Source organism: Myzus persicae, unplaced genomic scaffold, assembly GCF_001856785.1.
Source record: "Myzus persicae strain clone G006 unplaced genomic scaffold, MPER_G0061.0, whole genome shotgun sequence".
Taxonomy (NCBI): Eukaryota; Metazoa; Arthropoda; class Insecta; order Hemiptera; family Aphididae; genus Myzus; species Myzus persicae.
This window is the reverse complement of record NW_019100836.1, coordinates 220027-245540: the sequence shown is the minus strand read 5'-3', so window position 1 is coordinate 245540 and position 25514 is coordinate 220027. Positions and strand designations below refer to the sequence as shown.

Below are 25514 nucleotides of genomic sequence, written 5' to 3'. Positions count from 1 at the left end.
AACAATTTTTAATCAATGAAATGTTCCAATAGTAATTTATATTCTTTTAAATAATATTCCCTAGCTGTTTAGCAGTACCATCATTTGCATTATAAAAAAAATGTCAAAAGAACAAACGTGTTATTGGTATGTGATTGGGGTGGTGGCTATAGTGAAAAATATATAAGCCATTAGGGCACATTTATTAAAACGTCTGTGCGCCACTGCTAAAACTATTGTTCAACGTGAAAATATCTTCTTCAATACACAATATTGATCAAGCTGGTCTAATTAATTGTTGATTCTTTTTAATACAGAAAAATACCATTTTTTTTCTTTTACATATTAAGAATATAGAATTGGTACAAATTAGTATTCATGGCATTTTCAACATTAGGAAATATTATGTTTAAGGACTCATTATTGAGATATATACTTATAATAATACATTTTTCGTTATAATTTTGGTATTATTATAAAGTGTAAATAACCATCATAGACTTCATCTCAAAAAAATATGTCGAAGTTGAATCCTAGTTTCTTCTTGAGATTATTATTTGCAGTACTTAAGACTGTTGATTTTAAAAATATAGGTAATATAATAGGTATAACACACTACACTACACCTTACCTCACCCCTAGCACGGTTTTCTTTAGTATTGCTCGGCGTTCTTGTCCACTCCTATACTCCTATTGAGTTTCTTCATGTATGCACAATACAAATTACATATTTAAAAAGAATAGCCTATCGGCGAATGGTAATGCGTGAAAAATGATGTATAGATAATTGCCTACACAAAACTCCTGAGGAATATGGTGGTGCAACATCTGAGGGCAGCCCTCTTAAGCACCTGGTACTACTATCCTGTAAAATCAACCAAAATATTTTTTTTTTAAATTAATTGAGATAAAAATCAGTACCAGGTTCTTAATACAAGGGAGCCATCATAACTGGACATTAACGATGAATGACGACTAAAGTCGTATTCACAGCTACGTCGGGTGCTGTGTCGATCAAATCGTATTGTGATTGGACATTATTTTTTTGATATTATGTAATAACCAAGTTACAACTGAGTATATCAGGAATCGACTTTCAACTTTTCAACCATATTGGTTACCAGTTTAAACCATAGAGACCACACCCTCACACGATACGACACACGACGTAGCTGTGAATCCGGCTTTAAGCTATTCGTTCCCGTCTCGTTTTATTCGACCAACTTACATATAGAAGAAACATTCCGTTTCATTACATTTATTATACCGAAGATAAAACGGTTACATGCTTACGAGTCCATGATCGGAAAGCATTATGGCTATAGATATCGCAGTATTTAAGTGGGCAGATGTAAAATTCCCTAACAATTTAAATAGTAAATTCCCCTAATAGTAATCTCCCCTAAAAACATATTGCTACCGTATTACACTTACGTAAACTCCCTTAAAAAAATTATAGCCATTTAGCGTAACCCAGAGGACACCACGAGGAGGCGGCTCTAGTTATCCTTCAAAACATTTTTTTTCTTTATAGAAAAATTCATCTCTTTAGACAAATTCATATTCATCGTCACTATAGTTTTATTAAAATTATTAAGTGTTGATTGTAGGTGTTGTTGATGTTGATTATTTTTTGATTGATTAATATGTGAAATTGTTTTTATACAATGAAATGCAGTTATTTTTTGATCTTTATAATTTTGTATTGGCTGGTTTAATCATTTTTTTTTGTCGTCTTTTTAACTTATTATTATGGCAACTATTTGGTTTATGCATACTTTGTAATTTTATGTAAATTTCTGATTGAATATTTTTTAATGTATTAATAGATAAATATAAAAATATTTGGATGGCTACGGTTAAAATTTGATTTAAAATGTGCATGGAATAATTCACAAGCATTGGTAGATTTTGTGAATTCGGAAGAAGCTTCTGCTCAGACTGTTGGTGGAAAAATTGCTCGTTCACCAATATATATTTGTATATTGGTACATATTATATGTATTTTTTAAATAATCATAAAATGTTTCCAGGTGGTCATAATTTGGTTTGGTGTTGTACAGGTCAATATTAAAACAGTTTTCAACATCTTCTGGGTTTAAAAATATCAATCCAAAACAGTAATGTAGCCATTTACTAATTTCTGATTCGTCATTTTTATAGTCCGGCGTGAGCCCAAATCTTTGAATTGCACACCACCATGCCTGCGATAGATGGAAACGACAACCATCTAATTTAATTCCGGGCTATTATTGTAACATGCAAGCATTTCTTAATTCTTTTTCAAAATCTGTTACAATTTTATTTGGTTTGAATTCACTATCAACTTCATTACTTAGTTCATTAATTGTTTGAAAACATTGTTTATAAGTTAATTCCTTTTTATCTTTCAATAAACAAAATATTAAAGGAACATAATGGCAGTTTAAACTTTAGATAACCTCGGAAAGTTAAAAATTGGTAGAAAATTTAGCACAGAAATCAAATGTTCCATCAAGATATACAATTTCGGCTTGACAATAAGCTCTTAAATTTTATTTACGTGAAAAAATTATTAAATTATCTATTACAGTATTTGTTAATACAAAATGTTCGTCTTGGATTGTCTTTATATTAAGTTTCTCAATAGCTTCGTGGTCAGAGTTCATTTTTTTCGGTAAAAGATGTAAAATTTTACGGCGTGCATTGTATGCGTTTCTCTTAACATATTTTAAATCAGTAATTTATAATAAATTTATTACAGAATCATACATTTTAAGTAAAGATGACAGTATGTCATTGACTGGGAAAGGAAAATAATTAGACCCAGTTATCTTCTGAAAGAAACTAAATTGTTATGTGTTCAAAAAGTCTAGGAATCGTATATTTTTACAGCGTACATACCCAATTACTATTTTTAATATCGACCGACGACAAATAAAAATAATCGACCGTCAAAACAACATAACATGTATAAAATGTCGATACTTGTCGTAATTGAAAAATATATATTATTCAGTAATACTATTATCTCGCTTTATACAATACAATACCTAAGCGATTAAGATTAAATTTTAACTGCAAGTATTGATACAAATCTGGACGAGCCGAACGGAACGGTTGAAACTGAAAAAATATCTCAGCAAATATTTAATCATAATTATGTCCTTTTATCTTGAAATTTTAATAAATATAAATAAATAAAAAATAAATAGATAGGTACACGCGGCTACTGTGTTTAAACAGCAAAATGTTTTTAGGGGAGTTTACGTAAGCGTATTACGGTACCAAAATGTTTTTAAGGGAATTTACATGCGGCCATTTAAGTATATGTCTCAAATGTCCTGCATTACCATATATTTCTCTGTGAACCCGTAGCACATCAACAGATTTAAATGTGGGTTTTTCGATAAAAGCCCATAAGAAAATTCCAATTTAATGGCATAAATTCATTATAGATTAATAATATACTTCCTTTCCTATAAATAACTGTTGAAAAAAACGACATTCAGATAATATTGTATTGATTTGCAATAAGGGTGACATTTGACTTGTGGGGAAAATTGCGTTAAAAAATAATGTAGCATATAATATTAAGCGATGTGGGCACATGCCATCTACCGGGTGTTCCGGTCGAAAGTGTCACGTCTGCGATTGCTGCGGGACGAGCCACACTCTGGGGCGACGGACCTGGCCCTCGACTGGCGGCTGCGCGGCGTGGACGTACCGCTCATGGCGAACGAATCGTTGAGGCCAAACGGCATGGACTGGCGTTCAGCCGACGGCCACTGGCGCCGTCCTGACGTGTCCCGCGAACCGCTGAAGTCGTCGTACGCCGCGGGACTAAAGATGCCCAGCCCTTGCGATCCCTGCACCGAGCTGCGGTGGTCCAACGTCATGCGCCAAATGTCGGGCGTTGTGTTCGCGTCCGACTCATCAATGGGCACGTACGGCTGACCGGGCAGGGCCACAGCTCGCGGCGCCACCATGTCGTAGTTGAGATGATTGTCGAGGTAGTCGTCTATGTCGCCGTCGGTGTCCTGCAGCCTGCTGCAAGACGACGACCGGGCACGCTGTTGGTTCCTCGTCGGCGACAGTCCCTGGAATCCCGTTCCCAGCAGCTGGAAGGTGCCGGTCAACGTGAAGGTACTGCCCTCCGACCGTCCGCAGTTGGATTCTCGCTGTGGTTGTACGTCACTGCAAGCGTTCCTTTGGATGGCAGAGCACGGCTGCGACACATCGTAAGTGCCGCGCCGGTCGTTTTGCTGGATCGCGGCGCACGGCTGCGACACGTCGTACGTGCCCCGTCGGTTGTTTTGCGGCTCCGGCTCCACGTCGTAAGTGCCTCGTCGCGCGTTTTGATCACCACACGGTGGCGGCTGTACGTCGTAAGTGCAGCGCCGGTTCCGAGAACTCCGCGCCTGCGACGGTCGGTTGGACATGTCCAGTCTCCTGGACTGTTCGGGCCGGCACGGACAGCCGGAGGGCCCAGGCTGGGCGGATTGCGACCCTGACCTCGATGTACGTCCGCCATTCATCGACTGACTGTTGCGGCGTCCACAGCTACGGCCAGCGTTGCTGCAGTTATCACTTCCGGCTCTGCACCGAGCGTAATTACTATACCGCTTGATCAAGTCGTTGGGATTCTCGCAATCGGTTGGGCGTGAGTCTATACTAAACACCTCAGTGTTTAGATCAGGATCGAGGATGATACGTAAAGGTGCAGGATAAACTTTGTCCGTCACGACGAATCGTTCGTCCGATACCGGTTCGTATTTCATTTCGTCAATCGACGTTTTCATGTGTTGTGTGTGATGAGAATAAAATTGATTTTTCAATTTGAGTAATGGGTATATCGTGTAGTAGTGAGTTTAGTTTGTTTTATTATAGTGGTGTTATAAGTTTGAAGTGAAGTGTTTGGCTTGTTGTTTGGCTTAGCAAACTAACAAACTGTATAAACGTGTAATACATACCAGTTATGTTTTTAGCCAACATGACAATATAATATACATTATAGCAAAATAATAACACAGATTAAAATAATCACGTATCAGTGCCATAATAACCGGGTGTGTTGCTTGTGTTGAAAGCACTGGCCCCAGCATATAATGGGGCCTAATGATACAAATTGAAGAATATGTAGAAAGAAAGAAATAAAACTATTTCGTTATAATAATATTATTAATGAAGATTAAATAATTGATTGATTTTGTTTTTTACAAGTTATCAACGTTTCTTTTACTAACTGTACCCTATAACTGAAATTAAAAATAGTTGATATAATCAATTATTGATTAACGTCACCAAAAGCAAAACCGCATCAATGACTGGCCTAATGTGGCGTATAATTATTGGTGTTTATTTTTTTCTGATTTAGTTTCAGATGCTATTGTCAAGGAAGTTGACTTCTATATTTCCAGATGGTAACTTGATGGTAACTTGATTTTCTATTTTTTCTAAAGTTTCTAATAGAAAGTTGACTAGTAATGTGTTATGAGTTCATTAAAATGTTCTTTTGTATAATCATTTATATTTAAAATAAATAAAATAAAGCGAGTAAGTGGATATTGCTCTGCTGTACAGTAGGTTTTAATTGGGTTCTTGTATGGATATTGTTTAATTTTAATTCCATTTCATAAAATCATTGAGTGTGAAAACGAATTTGAGGGAAGGCATTCTATCAGCCTATAATATTACTTCGAAATTTAGTAAGTATACTTGATGATGTTATTGAAATTAAAGTAAATTTATTTTTGTCAAAAAAAGTTACATTTGAAAAGTCATTGTATGTTTATAATATAATAATACACTCTAAAAGTTTTAAGTACTCACAAATAATATTTTTAAATTACAACAAAATATATTAAATCATTATTCTTATGGCTAATTAATAATTTGTAATTTCATCCAAATTTGAACATAAAATAACTATAAAAAAATACTGTGTTTATATATTTTGTAGATTTTTGGTTGCAGAATTAACTTCTAGTAACCAACTTTGTTTTGCATTTTCAATTCTTAAAAAAAGTTGAACATTTTATAAATATTTATTATAATATTTTTCAACTGATATTGTAACAATATATCAGGAGCCTTGTATTACATTTACAGTTTTCAAATTTTATTGACATTTATAGAAAAAAATCTAAAAAAGTTTAATTTTAAATGTCCGTGAACAGCTCAAAACTAGTCGAAATATTTTGAAAATGTTATCAAGTATATGAATTGATAAAATAAACATATAACGGTGTAAATTTCAAGTATACGCCGTTACACGTTTTTGAATTCAGCACAATAAGAAAATCGGTATATGAGAAATTGAGCAAATTTCCAATAACGTCTGTATATGAATAATTATGATAGCAAAATATGCATTCATGAATACGTCAAAAATTAAGATTTCTATTTACATAGTTTAAATAAAAATTAATAATATAGACTAATGAAACCTATATAATAATAGCTATGATAATAATATATGTGTTCAAAAATATGTCGGAAATTAAAATTTCATTTTGAAGAGTGAAGACCATAAAAATAGTATTTTATTTGCCAAACAAAATTTAATTTTTACTAGACGAATGTAATATAATAAGTTATAACATTTTATTGCCAATTATGTTGTTTTAGGTAATATGTAGGTACAAATGTAATTATGTAGGTATACAAATTACAAGTATAATATATTTATTATTAATATCTTGGAATAGGTGCGACTCATCGGTTACACACTTAACCTTTTTACCCAAAAATACTCAACACGATTAAACACAAAAAAAATATGGCCAGTTGTATTTTTATAAACACCACAAATAAAACACGATTGAACACTAACAAGTTTTAGAAAATAAAATAAATAAAATTGTATGATTTTTTTTATTTATAAAAGTATATATTTTAAATTAAACATTTTCTTTAGAGGGCAATAGTATAGTATTTTTGCCTTTCAGTGGGCTATATATTTTTTTGTGCAAAATCGAGTTGCTTTTTATGCTGATTAAAAGGTCAAATGTGTGCAATTATTGTGCAATGTCTTCGAATGTGGCCCTAAAATATTTTATCGGTTGGTTCCCAATATGTTCTATTAAAGTGTTATCGTTGACGATTTAGCTTTTCACTCGCTAAATAAGTGCTTGGGGCGAAGACGAGTTTCACTGACTATATTACCTATTTTATCACTGATAAAATACCTGTGGTTGAATTCAAATCAAAATTAAATTTTGAAATTAATAATGATTGATGATTTTACTCCAGAAATGTATCTTGATTTTGAAACCGGGTCACTTTAGGTAAGAGACATACATTTTTGAACCAAAAAAACAGGTAACACACAAGCGCCGCATATTATAAATACAATTATTAACATCTTCAGTCATGGCGTCATGCGGAATATCGATAATCCATTCGGACTATGTAGTATGTACCCTGTTCGGTAAAGCACGAATGATTCCTTTTTTTAAACACATAATGGACTGTAAAAATGTCTCAAAAAGTAACATGATTGCATACTATATTTTATACAATGTTTATTAATATAATTTATTAGTATAATATAAGTTACATTTAAATATTTTTAAATAATAAATACAAGTATAATATAGTATTATTTAATTACTGATAAAAGCTATGTGGAATCTTTAACTTGTCATACTATTAAGTTAATTATAGAAAATTAACTAACTAGTTAAATTAAAAAGTGAAAACCTTCGTTCACAAATAATAATAATTAAAAATTAAATGTTCTGTATAAATCTTACTACACAGGATTTTAAAAATGTAAAAAATTATAAATCAATTTCTTAGTATAGTTTTACAAATACTCTACAAATATTTTAGTTCAATAATTTGATCTAGACGTTGTTTGTCAAATTAAAATTCTTACACAGCTACTATCTTTATAATTATTATGAGGTATTTTTAACATTAGATCAAATTTAAACAAAATTACATTGGGTATTCTTATTATTCTGACAACAACAAATTAAAAACGAAACTTAATGAATTTTTTTGTAATATGCTTGGACAAATAACATACACAAGTAATACAACTACACAAGTTTCGGCAACTTAAGTATTTAGTTATGCAGATATAAAATTTATAGTAGTAGTGTAACACCATATCTAACTTAAAGTGCACATATACCACTCGGCGCATTACAAATTGTTATATTTCATTATTGTTACAAATATAAATTTACATATCGATTTTTAATGTGCAATAAATATACTTTTCCTTTTTTTTACCGAAGTACGGATTGTTAATTCATATAATATACCTTTCGGTCCAACAACATTGCAAACACGTCTTTATAGTTATGGAAACCTGGCTACATTGCGCATCAATCATAGGTAAAAAAAAATTGTGTAAATATATGCTTAATAAAGATTATATACACAATTGTTTTCTACCTGAATACCTGTTACGCTTCCGAATACTAAAATAATATACCGATTACCTGCCTTTACTAGGGTCCCATCCGACGGTGAGCGTGTCCGAAACTGCGAAGTATACAGGTACTCCGTGTACGCGCTGAACGTAGTGGTCAATAATGGTAAACGCAAGTACAATAATCTTTTAACGACTACAATAAACTAAAATAATTAATTACTTTTAATTTTATTGATACCTAATAAATAGGATTAACTTATTCATAAACTTTTGACCAAAATCATTGAAAAACGCAAGTTATAGTCACACCGATAACCCAAGCACGAACTACAGATAAACGATCATTGATTTTTTAAAATTATATTATGCGGAGGTAACGGCAGTAATTTGACCAACATTTTGGACCGATTCGCTCTTCCCAACTATTAGGGAACCATCCAACGACGTGTGTGCCTGAATCTAAGAATATTACGTTGTTCGATGTAAGAGCTAGATTCTTTTGATATTTTTGTCGTTATCATAACGCATTAATTTGTTATCTATTTGTAATTAAATTTTTATTTTTTATTAATTCTGAAGCATCTACACATTTTTTGATGTATGTACCAATATTATTAATAAACTCTTTTAAGAATAAAAGATGTTAAGAGCAGTAATGAACGTATTGATATTATAATGATGTTTATTTTATTTTTTATTTTGGTGTTTAATTTTAAATTTTTTATGTAAATTGTGGCCTTAATATATTTTTATTCGTGCTTAAATTAGTTTTAGAAATATTTCTGAAAAAAAATAACACAGCAAGTGATAACACAGCAACGCCCGTGTATCGGTTCGTGCGCGAACGTGTTATAACTAGTAACAGTAGATAGTAGTAATCATATTGGTTGAAAGTTTGATGACAGCTGAACTTGGTAATTGAAAACTACAAGTTAACTAGTTCTTGTTAGGTGTACTTGGTGTCTTGGTAGTAACTTGATTTGGGTAAAATGTATTACTAAAAATTTGTATAAATTCCTGTATACGAAGTCTAAACGAATAATTGTTTTGGTTGAAAATTATTTAATTTCTTCTTATATATGAACCTAATTGATGTAACTTTTCCCATCATTTCTCTGATTTTTGTTCTTTCACTTTTTAAACTAATGTATTATGTTTGCATATTTTTTTTAATGTCTTGGAATTTAATTTAACAACGTTTTAAAAATACTCGTTCAGCATTTTACGCTGATTGCACTGTGTTTGAGCCTTAATACCTTATATTCGTCTATACCCGTACAAAAACATCGACTGTGCTTTACAAAATTAAAAAACATTAAAACACTTGTTTATGTCCAGTTACTTTACAAATCAATAAATTTGGCAACAACTCACAATTTTATAGGTTCACTTACTGTCGATAATTTTAAATTCATAAAAGTTTATAAAACAACTTAACATAATGGGTACAATAAAAAATTAAGTCATGAGACGCTTATAAATAGTAAATAATGACACAACAGCACAGTGAAGTCTAATTGTTAATTATACATTTATACCACAATATTAATATTATAAATATATATTATTATGATACTTGTTAATTTTTTTTTTGTTATGCCATCAAAATATTCGTAATATTATGGTACATGAATAAAATTCATAATGATTATTTAACAAAAAAATCAATACTATAAATAATTAATGATTATAATTTATAATAAAAATAAAAAATAATATTAGTTGGTTAAAAAAAATGTATGGTTTACATTGCACGGGTAGGACCACATTGATCGGGCAATATGTACATTGCCACCGTAACATATATTATATGGATTAAATTATAAAGATTTTACGGCACGGTGGCCCGCGGGTTCCCAGCTACCTGTAACTTGACCTTTTTGTCCGTCAATTTATGTGTTGTAGCCAGACTGTCACCTGTGGGCGGCTTCTCCACTCAAGTCCCTCTGTTATATTTTGTCTTCTTTCTAACCATCTATTATGCTTATTACACAGGCAACGCTTTTGATTCCCATATTAAAAAACTACATACAACAATAAATAGCCTTGTAAAATACATATTCAATAAGCCTAGACTCTTTCCAACAAATGTTTTATACAATGAATGTAAGATCTTAAATATTAAGTCGCTTCATATTGTGCATGTTTTCGCAGTGGTCTTTAAATATATTAATACAATTAGTACTCCTACTCATAGTTATAATACACGATTTGTTAAAGATATTAATATAACTTTATCAAAATTAAGAACTACTTTTTGTCAATCTGGACCGTACTTTGTATTTACCAATTTTTGTATTAAATATAAAATTTGTATTCACGACTTTACTAATTTATTTTAAACAATTAAAGAGAAAACTTATGTCTTTAGACTTAAATACATAATATTGTATAAATTATATTACAGATGTAAATCCACTAGTTATTGATTATGTTGTTTAATGTTTACTTATTTATTTTTATAGGTTTTTTCTTTTTTTGAAAAAATTGTAAAAGTATTATAATATTTCTTTCTTTTTATGTTATATTCATGTTATTTTTGTTTATTATTGTAATAGTATGAACTCTCACCTCTAGCACAGCCTATGGCTTTAGAGGTGATCCAACAAAGTATATTAATTAATTTTCCGGATTGTATATATGTCTTGTTGGAGAATTAATAAAATATTATTATTATTATTATTTATTAAACTATACCAAATATTGTATAGGTCATATAAGTATAGATTATATATAAGTATAAGTATTAGTAAAATAAAAAAAATAAATTATGTGTTTGATCGGCGTGTAGATATTAATTGTATTAATTGTTAGTACTATATATTTTTTTTAAACATTGAAAAAATTACGACTTATTGAGGAACGGTATAATATAATTATTCCTGTTGCTGCAAACGATCGATAAGTATTATCAACTTTTAAAAGTAAGTAGGTACTAGCGATTTTTTGATTAATTTTTCATATTCTTGTTATTCAGAAAAAAAAGGTTTTACTAGTCATTGTAAAATTGAGGTGGTCCACCTATAAAATATTATCGAAGTTATCCGTGGTGATAGGCTGAAACGCTGATTTTAAATGTACAATACTCGGGTATAACAAATTTTAAGTCTTATACTCTCATTGTAAACTCACTCTCAAAATTCAAAATAGATATAATTAACTGAAACGTCCGAAATCATTTATAACAGCATAAAGAGTATTATTAATTCACACCAAGTAAAAATTTAAAGTATTATTTACAGTTTATAAAAACTATTAGTTACAAGTTATATAGTTGTACACATAATATACAAGTATGTTATGTTGTAATATTGTTAATTGGTATATGCGGAGTCTAGAGAGCAATGAAAAAACATATTACAGTAAAACCTCTAAATTCTGGACACTCTTAGTCGCTGAATATTTTCTGTTATTCTGAGGTGTTTGTTATTCGAGGTTTCAGATAGTAGAAAATTCGTAGTTGGTTAGCAGGAAAATATTCACAATTGGGAAGTATCCGTTTTTTGAGGTGTTTGTTAGGCACTGTACAATCAAATTTATGGTTAAAAACCAAAACCAAAACAATTTTTATATTTTAGTACATTATGACTTATTGTTGACTCATTAATTCTATAATCGGTATAAAAAAACGGCATGGAAAAAAATGACAGAAAAAGTCAGGTAAAAAATGTCATGGTAAAAAACGACACGGATAGAAAACGACACAGAAAAAATGCAAAGTTATAAGTTATAATAGTTACAAGTAATATAATACGATATATTATATACATATATTTCTTCTGAATATACGTGGTTTTTAATTTTGTTTATTCTTTCCCCCAAATGCCAACATCGTCGATCATCAATAACAATAACATTTGATATTAAATTTAATACCATTTATTATAAAATAATTTCATATATATACAGCGTGTCCCTACAAGTAGGCTAGATATTGATAGGAAAAATATACAATTATTTTTATCAATTTTTGAATTTGTTAACTAGCCAGTATTATTCGACCGGGCAAACGGACAGATGCACCATGTGACAATGAAAAATACGTCTTTATTGAGTTTTTGGGTAGATATTGGTTACCTATATGGCTATATAATTGTCCATTAAAAACTCGAAAGTAAATAGAAAGCTTGTAGTACTCTACTACAAAATAATGAAAATTTTTTTTGAAGAATGAAGAGTTAAAAGTAGAAAATAAGTAAATATTATTGATAATGTAAGATAAAAACAAAAAACAAGTAAGGGAAAATGGGGAGTTTTTACTCAAACCCAGTTTTAGACAAAATTGATTATGTTTTTTTTGAAATAACTAAAAACTTATAACTGTTAAGTTTTCTCATGATGTTTTCCCCATTTTCTATACACCATTAAATTTTCAAAATAATTTGTTTTTGTTTGAGATATTTATAAGAAAATTTTGATTTTTTATTTATGTTTTCTCCGACAAAATACTTGAAAATCGAATACAAGACTCTTCATATGTTATTCTTAATAAACATAAAAAAAAATTGAGCTTAAATCCACAGTACATTTATACGAGTGCCTGAAGTTAGAATTTTGAGTAAATTTACGAATATAAGAAAATTATTTTAAGTTAGAAATTCATGAAAAATGTTCTATTTATATCTAACTATCTAAGATATGAAAATCGAATACAAGATGAATCATAAGTTTTCCTAAATTAAACGCAATATATTTACTGGATGTAATATATTGTATAATATACAATATAATTGTGCCTAATTAATTTTTTACGAGAGGTTGAAGTTTACATTTTTCTGAATTGGATATGGTTTTTTTCGAATTCAGCAGTAAATTAACGAATTCTGTCGAATGATTTTGTTCTAACTCAATAACAAACAACTGTAAATATTTTAAATTTTAAATTTAAATGTTTATTTTTTGTAAACATATAGTATTTTGGCTCATCTTGAGCTACTTATAGACATTTTAAATAAAGGTTTTTTTTGTCTATAGATGTTATAGGATATTTATCAAAAAGTTCGAAAAATGAATACTAGGTCCTTAGTAATTTTTTTAGCATTTTAAAAATATTACTGATACATTTAGGCACGATTTTTTATAAATAATTAAAATTCAAAATTCGCAAATTATTTTGTAGTTACAAATTAGTAAATTTTTCAGTTTTTATAGCAAAGGATTGAAAAATTAAAATAAGGTTTCTAATACGAAGCTCATACTGTCCTTTTAAAACTTAATATTGATTATTATTTTAACTAGGCTGACTGGCAAACCGTTTGAGCTCAGAATCGTTTTTCTAATACAATGATTATCATTAAATTCAAATTTGACACCTCCCATTTCAGTAACAACAACCTCGACACCCAATATACAGCAGAACGGTATACTCACATTCCCATCATTTTAACCTGTAATCGAATAAATCTTTACTTACGGTCTATAGGATTAAATAACAAAAATTAAGGTGCCCTTAAATGTTTTTGCAACCACCTCATAAGAAATGCCACTATGGACGTGGTCGTGATTATTTATCTAAACAAGTGTCGGTTCCCATAGACAATTAATATTTAGCGAATCTATATTGAGCTTATGGTTCCTTAAAGCTGATTTAGTGGTCAATAATGGTTTCCATTCAACTTTATTGAACCATTTAATTTTGACTTTGCACTAGTAAAAGAATTTATTGAATATTATTTATGCTATAATGAGCTCTTAATTACGGTGCATCCAATTTTGGTTCCAAAAACTAGGGGCTTATCGCATTTATCTTACGAGATGGATCCACTGGTCTGAGGTTATCTTAGGTACTATACTGAAGTTGGATCCCCAATTATCTTAGGTATTGCACAAGTTAGGCCTCTTATATTTTTTTTTGAGAACCACACTATAATAATATTTTTCTTCCAATTTTTGCAGACTCCAGAATTAGGACTGTCTTTAATCCGTTTAAACCAAAGGCGTTATTAAAAATGTTTTTTACAGTTTCTTTATAATTAAAAATATAAATTCTTTAGATATTACAAATTACGATGTTATATAAAATATATACACAATACGATAAAATTAATTTATAAAAAAATTTGTTTTTAAACAATATTTTACTTTTTTATTTTATAAAATGTATTTACTATATATATTTTGATTTTTGACATTTTTAATATTTTTTCTTGGTATTTTACCTATTATTTGTACTATATCATAATTTCCCAGATTCTGGAAATATGTTTTTTTAACGTCAAAAAAACTAAAACAACATTAGCTGTAAATAAATATATTTAACCATTTTTTAACAGATCATAGATTATGGTACAGTCTGTTAAAATGTTAGTATATTTCAGTATTCATCAAACAATATTAGGGACCCAACTAGTGTATGACCTGATATAATCTTGGATCCAACAAGTACAGCAATATAAAGTTCATGACCCTACTCGGTTATAGCCCCCTATAAAGATGTAAACAAAATCTTTTATCTTTTTTTAACTAAATTTGGTAGATATAAATTATGTTTAATTTAAGTGAAACCCTCTTCCACGTAGACTCTTAACTTTTAAATAGTTGGACAAATTATAGGTACAAATCAAAAATAAAATCAATGTCACAGAAAAACTGAAATCATATATATTTTGTAACTATAAATTTAAGTACACAGATATTTAATAATAGTATAAGTAATAATAGCCATACTAAAATCTTTAAATATGTATCTAATTAACGATCATTTGTTTTTGGATAAGGCGATATTTTAATTTAATCAATAATCAAGGTCGTCCTTACAAATCAAAATATTATTTCGTATTCTTATTTGAAGATTAAATTATGTTCAAATTGATATGGATATCAAATCACACTACATAAATGTTTTTAATTTAAAAAAAATTGTCTATAAACAAATACGTTGTCTTAAGTTATATTAGTTATGCCATTATGCAACGATAATACTAGACTCATGTTTCTTCTCAAGCACATCTTACTGCAGTAACAAATACAATTATAAAAATTATATAATTAATGTACTATAAAATTATACCAAAAAAATGTAAAGCACTATGCCAAATCCCTGATGTATGCCATCTAGTCATATTGCATTGCAGATATACTATTGTAATCTCGACAACCGTTAAGTTGGGGTGTATAATGAATTTTAGTAAGTACTAAGGTATAGACGTGTGCAAGTAAAATATCTCACAAACAATTGAAGTTGATATTTTTCGGTAGTTTTAACTAGTACCTATGTTGGATCTCTTTATCAAAACATTATCTTATCTGAAATTATAATTCACAAACAAAAAATCCAATAAGGAAACGAGATACTTTTTTGTTTACTAAAAAGTAGTGTTATTGATTAATTCCCTGAGCATCGAGGAAATTAAATTTAGTAGTTTGTATACAGTTATCTTCCACAAAAACATATTTTGCCATGTACTGTATGATGCTAATGATCTAGTTCTATAATTTAAGTTTTACATAATACAAAAAAAAACATAATAAACTATGAAATATTTACAATAACTTAAGAATACATAACTAATAAATAAACTACCAAATAAATAATGATATTCAAGAAAATTGGAAATCAAAATATTTTCATCATAGTATCACATACACGATTAATTATAATATAAATAGGTACGTAGCCACATAGGTATAAAAAAGAATGTGATATTTCATTTTTGGTTAAATCAGTGTTTCCTGAAGTGGGCGATATCGCCTTAATCTCTGGGAAGCTAGAGGTATCCAGAGGAGAAATGGAAGATAAACCTTAATTGGAAAGCATTGGATTAAAAAAGGGGGTGGTGACTGTTTCAATTTTTTTCAACAACATATTATGATGTACAAATTATTGTACATGTGTATTTTGTAATTTTAGAATAATTATTCATTGTCTGTCGAATCAATCCGGTCGTTGTCTCAATAATATTAATAATATTTAAGAGTGATCTATTTTATCTATATCTATTATGATAGAAGTAACTATGAATGGGGAATCAAAATAAAAGGATGGATATTAAGCGTTCTTGCTGCAATATCAGATACCTATACTTTATTCTGAGTTGTGGGCTGTTGTACAAACATTTTTGAAAACATTTCCATCATCAATTATCCAACTAGCTTCAAATCAATTTTTATTGATAAGACGTGTTAAAAATTAGCAAATAATGAGTGCCTGTACTTTAAAGTATTATTATTAAGTTATACAAATTATCTTACAATAAATTCTAAGAAGTTAGTAAGCAAATTTTAATAACTAAGGTATTGGGAAATGTATCTGAAACGTCTGTTGATCAACGTAACTAATATTAATAATAAAACATCATAACCCACCCATCACAAAAAGTGAATTTAGATAAATTGTTTTTATGTTATCAATTAAAGCTACTACAAAAATTAGAAATATGCTCAACAATTTGGTATAGACAAAAATATTTTACTAAAGAACACTAGGTTATTAAATACTGTAAAACTATGAGGTCTTATACTTGAAATGGAAAAAATACAGTTAGATGGATTGATGATATAAGTTCATTCGTCATCTTCGATGTCTATCACTTCATTTGCTCTAAAAAGAAAAGGTTAAATTAAGTGTATAATTAACATAAAATGTCATATGAATAATATCATAATACTAACCGAAATTGTTCGTCGAGTTCGGATTTCAACTCTGTTAATTTTTCCTTACAACTTGGGTTTTCTAATAGGTTTACTCCTGCTTCAAAAATCACATCTACTAATGATGGGATTCCGTACATATACTCAAATCGTATGCAATCAAACCATAATTCTATAAAGATTAATTTAAAATTATTATTAATTATTATTTATTAATTGTTACAGATTTATAGAGATCCAAAATGCATTACCAACGTCCATGTGTCCAAATAAATTGCACGCTTCACTGTATAATTTTCTCATATACTTAATATGTCTGTTTCCTTTTGAAATTATACTCAATGTTTCAAATCGTAACATTCGTTTATACAACAAGGGCGATTTTGGTTCTAGGCCTTTTAAGGTGCTGAAAACTTTACGACCACTCATTATATCATGAGTCAGAACGCACCATTCTAAATATTCGGGCCTAAATCTTGAATTAATTTTTTCTTCGATCACATTTACTGTGCATTGTTTGTAAAATTCTTCGATCTAAAAAAATTTTTTAAAACATTTAGAAGAATTTTACAATATTAATTCTTTCTAATATCGGATGAAACATTTTAAGATTCTAATAATTTAGTGTTGAAAAATCGTTTTATTTGGAAATACGATTTAGTTTAAAATATAAATAATCTAACTTTCTACCAGATTATGTCTAGAGAATGGCTTATGTATACATTATAATAGTAAGTCGTTTTAATATACTCTAAAAATGCAAAACTCTTAACATACAAATCTTATTTTCTGTTGTTCAATTAAAAATTAATGTGTGAAACACAACAGAATATTGTTATTTACAATTTGTATAGAAGTTGAAAACTGAAAATTATTGTACAATTAACGTTTTCCGTTAATTGTCTCATCGTTGTATGGGTATGACGGGTATGTACCAATGACTGTTGGTAGTCAGTTTTTGTCTGACCGATTAGGTGGGATAACTATATGTTATGAGTAGGGTTCGGAACTTCTTGCACTTAAAATTATCGAAATATGCAGTCAAAATCGTCAAAATATGCTTTAAAATTGCAGCTAATTTTTTATTTTGTTTTTAAAAAAAGCATAAGTTATATTATAAATTATAATTATAAAAATAAAAATTTAAAAATTAGGTAGGTACTTAATATAATAAAAATAGTTTTTACACGGGTTACTCATCTCCATCTGTATCAACCTAGGATTCATTAGGTTTTACCACAATTATACAACTGTCGATAAAACGGTAAATTATTAAGCGATAGAAAAACTATCATCGTGAACAGACGTACGTGTTAGATACGACGAAAGACTACGAACCATCCAATTATGATTTTTCCCGGCAATTTTACGTTTATAAAAATATAAAAATGTGAAATATGCCCAAATATGTTTGAAATTGCTCAAATATACGCTTTTCTTAAAATATGACGAAATATGCAAAGATATGCAAATTCAAACTTAGTACGTATTTAATTTCGTCATTTCATAAAACACATTTATAACTCACTAAGAATAGATTACGACCACTACAAAAAAAACATACCTACAAAACGTGAGCATGCTTATAATATATGTAACTATAAAAAATATTAATCAACTAGTTATTGACCAAAAAATATATTTATTTTTTTTTTGATTTAAGCTTCGGCAACTGAGGCCATTAGCTGTAAGTTGTGTGGTACTGTAGGGTTTGGGACTGTAGGAGGGGGGAACACGTAAGTGTTTTTGTTTTTGGCAAAGTTTCTATTGGGCATCCGTAGGTTTCTGCCATGCCTGGTTGGGGGATGGCGGTACTTGTGCTCCGGTCACCGCGACTTATCCGGAGAAAAATGCCGCCCAGTGGCCGAGGATTGAACCGCGACCGGCTGCGTCGCAGCGGACGCGTCAGACCACTCGGTCACCTCGTCCCCCAAAAATATAAATAATAGTATTTATTACTATTATTAGTTAATATATTACACTATTACCCATATAAACATTTTATACAACATACATTTTTAATAATTATAAATTTATAACACATAGTAGGTATTAAACTTTTTGGCTCAATCGAAAAGTGAATTGGCCGAAAAGAAAGTGTACAATAATTCAGGTTAAATACGAATAATTTTTTTATAGACCCGCAACTGGTTTATTTAATTTATATTGATTTGCATGCATATCATAATTTATGGTTTAATAATTTTATAATAGAATATCATTTTTATAAGAGCAATTTTTAAATAACTATTTACATAAAATAATATTAATACAATATAATATAATATACATATAATATCATTTTTATAAGATATATCAATTTTTGAAATGACTGCTTGTATAAAATATTAATTTTGGGGCAAATGATGGGTCATTTTTGTACCTTTGGCCCTTATGTCATATAGCCGGTTCGGTTTTGGTCGAGAACGGCTATTCCCAGGTACGTACACCATCGGCGGCGGGCTGATATGACAAATTATCAATTAAAGTAATTTTGATTGATTTTAATTCATAAGAAAGTTATTATATTTACTTATACATTTTTTACCAGTACTGTAATATTTTAATATATTTTATTATTTTAGATTCTAGATAAATCGATGAATTTTACAAATTTACAATGATGTGTGTTTTTTCTAGTAGGAAAAATCATATTTGAAGGAATATATAATTATTTCTCTAATTTTAAGAAAAATGTTAAATGTTTTACAAAATTTTATCGTTTACTAGCCATTCGAAACCACCGTAATTTTGATTCTGGTAGTGTACAGTTTTATTTTTTATAACTACTAACCAATGACTTTGAATGAAATATAGAAGACGCTGAGTTGGTTTTGAATCCTATGATTGACCAAAAAGTTATAAAAATATGTTTTTCTTAATTATTAAAATAGACATATTAGTGAAAGTCTTTGCGCAACAAAATCGATTGAATTTATTATTATAAAATAATCACATAAGTAGAGTCATAGAGTTGTAAGCATTTCCTAAACACAAGATTTTTAAATACTTTTACTTGAATAAATATTATGAAATGTTATTATTATTTTCTGGTTATAGTATACAAGTACTTACTTTAAGTTAATAATCAAATAAATATATTTAATTTACATAGGTACCAAACATACCATTTCCTCTTCGGTGCTTAAAACGTATATCTCCATAGTTGACCATAAAGGCAAAGATTTGTCTTTAATAGTTTCAACAGCTTCAAACAAAACAGCCATTGCATTTTTAAACAAATCACGGTTTAGATAAAATTCAAACAACTTTTTCCACAGCTCAAAGCTTTCGCTTGAAATTGTGAGCCCTTTTCTCAATACCTCTACCAGGGCGTCTTCGTCATCATGACGTACGGCCTAAATTAATAAACACAGATGTTATTTGAATAGAAATAAGAAATTAGATTAATGCCTTACCCAAAAAATAAAATGTCTAGGCTGTTTCATAATATTAGTGGAATATGCCTTAGTAAAAGTTTGATTAATAATTGTATTTATAAAGTCTTTATTGACTTCATCGTCCTGATCAATTGAACTATGTATATCTATGATATCGTCCAAAAAATAATCCCAAAGATTTCGTTGGTTTTCAAGAGATAAGCCCTCTTTTAAGGCTTTATCATAGGTATTAAAACAATTCCTAAAAACTTAATATCTTAGTGCCAAATAATACAATTGTAATAATATATAATATTCTAACCTTATAGAAATACATTGTTTTATGTTCTGAATTTTGTGTAAAACTTCTGTATCGTAGTTGTAAACAAAACCATTTAAATGAATTTTTGCTAATTTTTGCCACATAAGCTCATTTATTCTGTATTTATTCACCATATCCCTATTAAATTGATCATAAGAACACTCATAAATTCAACTTAATAATTTGTTTATACCTTATTACGGTGCACTGTAATTGTGTCATTTTTATGTGTTCATCCAAAACTATGTCCACCAAATCAAAATGTAAATTTATGTCATCTTTGAAGTGCTGAATGATATAGTTATATTTTTTTAAAGCTGTTTGTAGAGATGTGTCTCCAGTTTGGTTTAAATTCTTAACTTCTATCCAAAATTCTTCAACATACAATTTTTTGAAATCTTCATGAAATTTTATTCCAATTGAAATATATCGCCTGGCCGATTCTATATCGTTACAATCATTAAAAGCATGATGTGCGCCGGTTATGTACATGTCTGGATCACTATGAAATGAATCCATTATACCATCCAATACAGTTTTGTAGTTAGTAGTTAACTTTTGCTGAAATGATGAATATTTGATAGTTAAGTTAATATTATGTTTTAATATTATTTTATTGAACCGGTATACTTCCTAGTTTTCTACTACGTAATTAAGTACCTATCCAATATAATTGGAAAGTAAGCTGGACTAAATTACTCTTAAGATATGTAATAAATATCTAATTAGATACTGCAAAAATTCGATAATTATTTCACAATTATTTATTGTGTTAATTTATTTTGATGTGTGGAGAGAGTTCACAAAAACCTGAGCCATCTATTGATCTTTCTAAAACCTAATTGAGCCTACTATACGGAATATCTATATTGTACACGTATATAATCCGGCGAATTTGTCATAAAGAATTTTGATCGTCTAAGCTATTAAGTAATTATTTAACTTGATTTGAGCTTCTTAGTTCAATTAACGATACGTGAACTAATAATAACTATATAATAGTCAAAAATAAATTATATTTTTAGCAAAAATAAGTGGCGCATAGCGTGCGTTGGTGACTTGCGAATGCGAACTCGTTTCAATAGAGTTTGCAGAGCACATTAATGATAATTTACTACTCACACAATCAGATTGTTCGTATATAATTTTCATATTAGGTAAATTGAACTCCTTAGAAACGAATAGTTTGCAATCCCCTTAAATAGAACTAGAGTGAAATATTTGAGGAGTTAAAAACTATTGATTTTCTTTTCAGATGTAGTGAGTTAATACTTAATAATAAGCATAAAAATCCTCAACTATTCCCAAGACTATTTAATCCACACAATAATGCAATAATTAAATGATAATACACCTAATATTTTATGTTTTATATACTGATAAATAATAAAATTAAGATAAATACATGAATCCCACTATCGTAATTATTAAATATGTTCATGAGAATCAAAAAAAATAGGAAAAACACGAGTACCTTTTGGTATTTAAGTTAGAATTATTCTATTTTTCAAAATTGGCAATTTTTAAGTTTGATTTATTTAGGTATATACTATAATATCGATTGCGTTTATAAAATTAAGAAAACAAAATTACTTAAATAAAGAAATTATGGTGATTTCTCTGCAGTTCACCAACACACAATTCGCCTAGACCTAATTCGCTGACGATTAGTATTCACTTGATTTTAACAAAATAAATAACATAATTCATTTATATACATAAAAAATATCTGATACAATAAAAATAAATATTATGTAATATTATGTCTGATTATGTGGTTTGGACATAACACATAACTATGTTTAAATTGTTCAATATTTCACCACCACCACAATTGTTCTGCAATACCTTATGCTCAAGTCCTAGATAAGTTAGGTTAAAAGATTTCGATACTATATGAATATATATAAACACTATATATGTATATGAGTAGTTGTATTCCTAGATATGACAAGAAGCACAACACCCATATTAAATCATCATTTTCGGCAAACAGGGCACAAACCTAAACTATAAGAATCAGTTAGGAAAAAATCTTAATTTATAAATAACTATTAATTCTAAAATAAATTATTTGAAAATAAAATATAGGTACATTATATAAACTATGAGTTTAATTATTAATTAATGAGCGTTATAATATATAATTTATTTTGACTTACATTTTCCAAACAAAATTGAATATATTTTGAAACCGAATTCACATCATATTTGAAAGTCTTAAATAGTAAAATGTACATATCATTTATCCGATTGGATAAAATAGTTTCAATTTCCGAGTGAAAACTCCCAATGTAAGATTCCTGCTTTATTCGCTACACATAAAAAAAATGTAAATATTATGTTATTCTAATTGGATCTTCTATATACTATGCACCTATATAAACACAGGAATTCAAATATTATACATATTATACATTTTTAATATTTATTCAATTTATTTATTAACGAATATATTATGTTTAAGCTTTATATAAATGTATAAAATATTAATAAACAAATTCAGAATACAAGTATCACAAATTTTACAACATTATTCACTCAATAGCTGTTAAAAATGTAATAATAAAAATTAACTTTTGGAGACCTTTGTTACATGCTATTTGTAAGTTTAAAAGTTTCAGTAAGTATTTTAACTACTGTGCCTAAAAGGTAGAATAAAAACTTGTTACGTCGTTGTAAGTATTCTGTTGCCCGGGTGTCATTTTTGGGTAGCATTTATAAGTGAACAATAATGATACCTACTCTATGTCCCTATATATACACACATTAGGTACATAATTATTACAGTGGGCCTATATCATACGAGCTTACTTCAATTTTCTGTTCACAAGTATTTAGAATAATCGATTCTAGTGTTATTTGCACTAATAATTCCTCTTGTGTTGCTTTTCCAGTCAAAATATTCTGGTTGAATGCTTTACGGTTGTTAGTGAACTCACTGTTATATGATAACAAATAATTACATTTACATAATTAATGTTATACTTTATCTAAAGTATATCAAAGCTTACGTAAATTCTTCATCGGTCATAATTTCGTAGGTGGTAATAAACAATTTTTCCTGGTCTACCTGTCTCAGTGACATGGTCCCAGAACCACTGGCCGTCTCCATCACTAATTAATAAAATGATTAGGTTCAAAACAGAATGTATGTCACCAACGGAAAATTCACGCAAGACTGGTGAAGAGAACTTCAAACATCGGTTGGCAAAATAACTCTCACAAAAGAAGGAACACTACACTAGACGCGAGTGTTTCGAAATGTCGACTGACGTAACAGATGGAAGACCGGCCCAGCGATCCGGTCGGCCCAATGAGCAAGTCGCTGGTGTCCGTTCGCGGTCGATCGGAAAAAACCCATGGAAAAAAAAATCAACGAGTACAGCGACATTGCGGCCGTGTTGTCTTCCCCAGAATTCTAAACTGTTCGAGAGTGCGTTATCAATTATTATGCGATGACTGATAAGGATGATCCATAATCCATATCAATGTATGCATTTTTGGTATGCGTTTATGTGCACGAACCTAGCTTTTAAGATGGGCTTTATAAAGGTAGAGGTTATTCAGATTCACAAGGTCCATTATCCTGATCAACACGGACCAAGATGAACTTGAGAGAATGGAACATTTTAACATGCAGCCACTTAGGTAGGTACTCATAACAGTGTTCGTAGATAGTTTTTATTAGTGGATTATTACAAATATTATCATCTGGTTATTCATAGTAGAAGTTTTAATGTTAATTGGAATTCAATAGTTGTCTTGTTCATCAGAATTTATTTTATTAAACTAGGTAACTAATTTTTAGTAATTTGTTCATAGTAATAAACAGTGGCAGACCGAGAATATTTGACGCCCAGGACTGTTAAAAGCGGTGGCGCCATTAGGTGTAATCATAGATTTGATATTCCTAGACAAGAACTGTGTTCAACGACACTATTTTGATTGACGTTCAAACATGTTCTAGTTATGTATCCGGTCTTCACGACAAAATACAATAATCTATATAATATCTTACCCTACTACATCTCGCACTACTATGCATTATGAGTCTAAGATTATATACTAATGCCACGGAGTAATTTTTTGTTGCCGATATTAGCAATGAGCCCTCAAGTGTTTGATGTGTGCTTGTTAGTCGTCGCATGTTTACCACTTGGGTCATCGATAATCAATTATTGCCGACTCCGGAATAATATTATTAACTGATAATCCAGATGATGATCTTGCGATAAGTAACTTAGCGCATATGTAGGGCGAGCACCAAATAAAGAGACTCCTCTCTGATATATGTAACCGCTTTTAGTATGGATATAATACACCGTAGCTCTAACCACAGTGACATAGTGCATGATCTAAACAACGAGTACGGAACGAGCACACTTTGTTTCCACGTTTTCCGTGCACTCATCGTTTGTTTAGTAGTACAAGGTTTATGGCTATAATACTATAATATATATTATTATGTTACCTCTAACATTTCACAGTACAAAAAAAAACAATATGATTACTGAACGTCAAAATTGTATATTTTATAACTTAATGTCCTTTTATAAAATGTATATAATTCTATATTATGAAATAGATATGATGATCTGCATCATACGGATAGGTTTTATTTTACTAAATTATAGCTTCAGCTACAATACAAACATTTTGTCTGAGAGCTATTAATTTACTTAGATAATATCATTTACAAAATTGATCACTATATCCTCTCGTATTTACAAAAAAACAATTTTTTTATAATATGCATCTTTTTTTTTGCCAAGGTGACAGCGGGATTGATAATTCTATAGAATTTAACTAGACCAGTTGAGCTTCAGGTAAAAACAATTTACCAAAGCAACGGCCGCCTTCTATATTGTGATTA

General features: G+C 29.4%; 2 protein-coding genes across 2 annotated transcripts; both read right to left on the bottom strand.

The window, feature by feature from the left end:
• Positions 1–3575: 3575 nt before the first annotated feature.
• Positions 3576–4739, bottom strand: LOC111026365. The gene has a single exon (XM_022304432.1). The coding sequence runs from the start codon at positions 4737–4739 to the stop codon at positions 3576–3578; it is 1164 nt and encodes a 387-aa protein (XP_022160124.1).
• Positions 4740–15940: 11201 nt separating this feature from the next.
• LOC111026375 (U3 small nucleolar RNA-associated protein 6 homolog) lies at positions 15941–23877 on the bottom strand. Its single transcript, XM_022304452.1, has 10 exons — positions 23653–23877; positions 23453–23579; positions 22801–22953; positions 20832–21199; positions 20639–20776; positions 20356–20578; positions 20065–20295; positions 17188–17470; positions 16958–17108; positions 15941–16886 (listed from the first exon to the last, which is right to left on the bottom strand). The coding sequence occupies exons 1-10, from the start codon at positions 23751–23753 to the stop codon at positions 16850–16852; spliced, it is 1812 nt and encodes a 603-aa protein (XP_022160144.1). The 5' UTR covers positions 23754–23877; the 3' UTR covers positions 15941–16849.
• Positions 23878–25514: the final 1637 nt, after the last annotated feature.

Bases quoted from the DNA above. Each gene is read 5' to 3' on its own strand.
- LOC111026375 (XM_022304452.1), bottom strand. From the start codon at position 23,753: ATGGAGACGGCCAGTGGTTCTGGGACCATGTCACTGAGACAGGTAGAC. The intron at 21,200-22,800 runs GTAAGTCAAAAT...TCATCATTTCAG, and splicing joins TTCAATTTTGTTTGGAAAAT to CAAAAGTTAACTACTAACTA. The intron at 17,109-17,187 runs GTAATGCATTTT...TAATCTTTATAG, and splicing joins ATTTGGACACATGGACGTTG to AATTATGGTTTGATTGCATA.
- LOC111026365 (XM_022304432.1), bottom strand. From the start codon at position 4,739: ATGAAATACGAACCGGTATCGGACGAACGATTCGTCGTGACGGACAAA.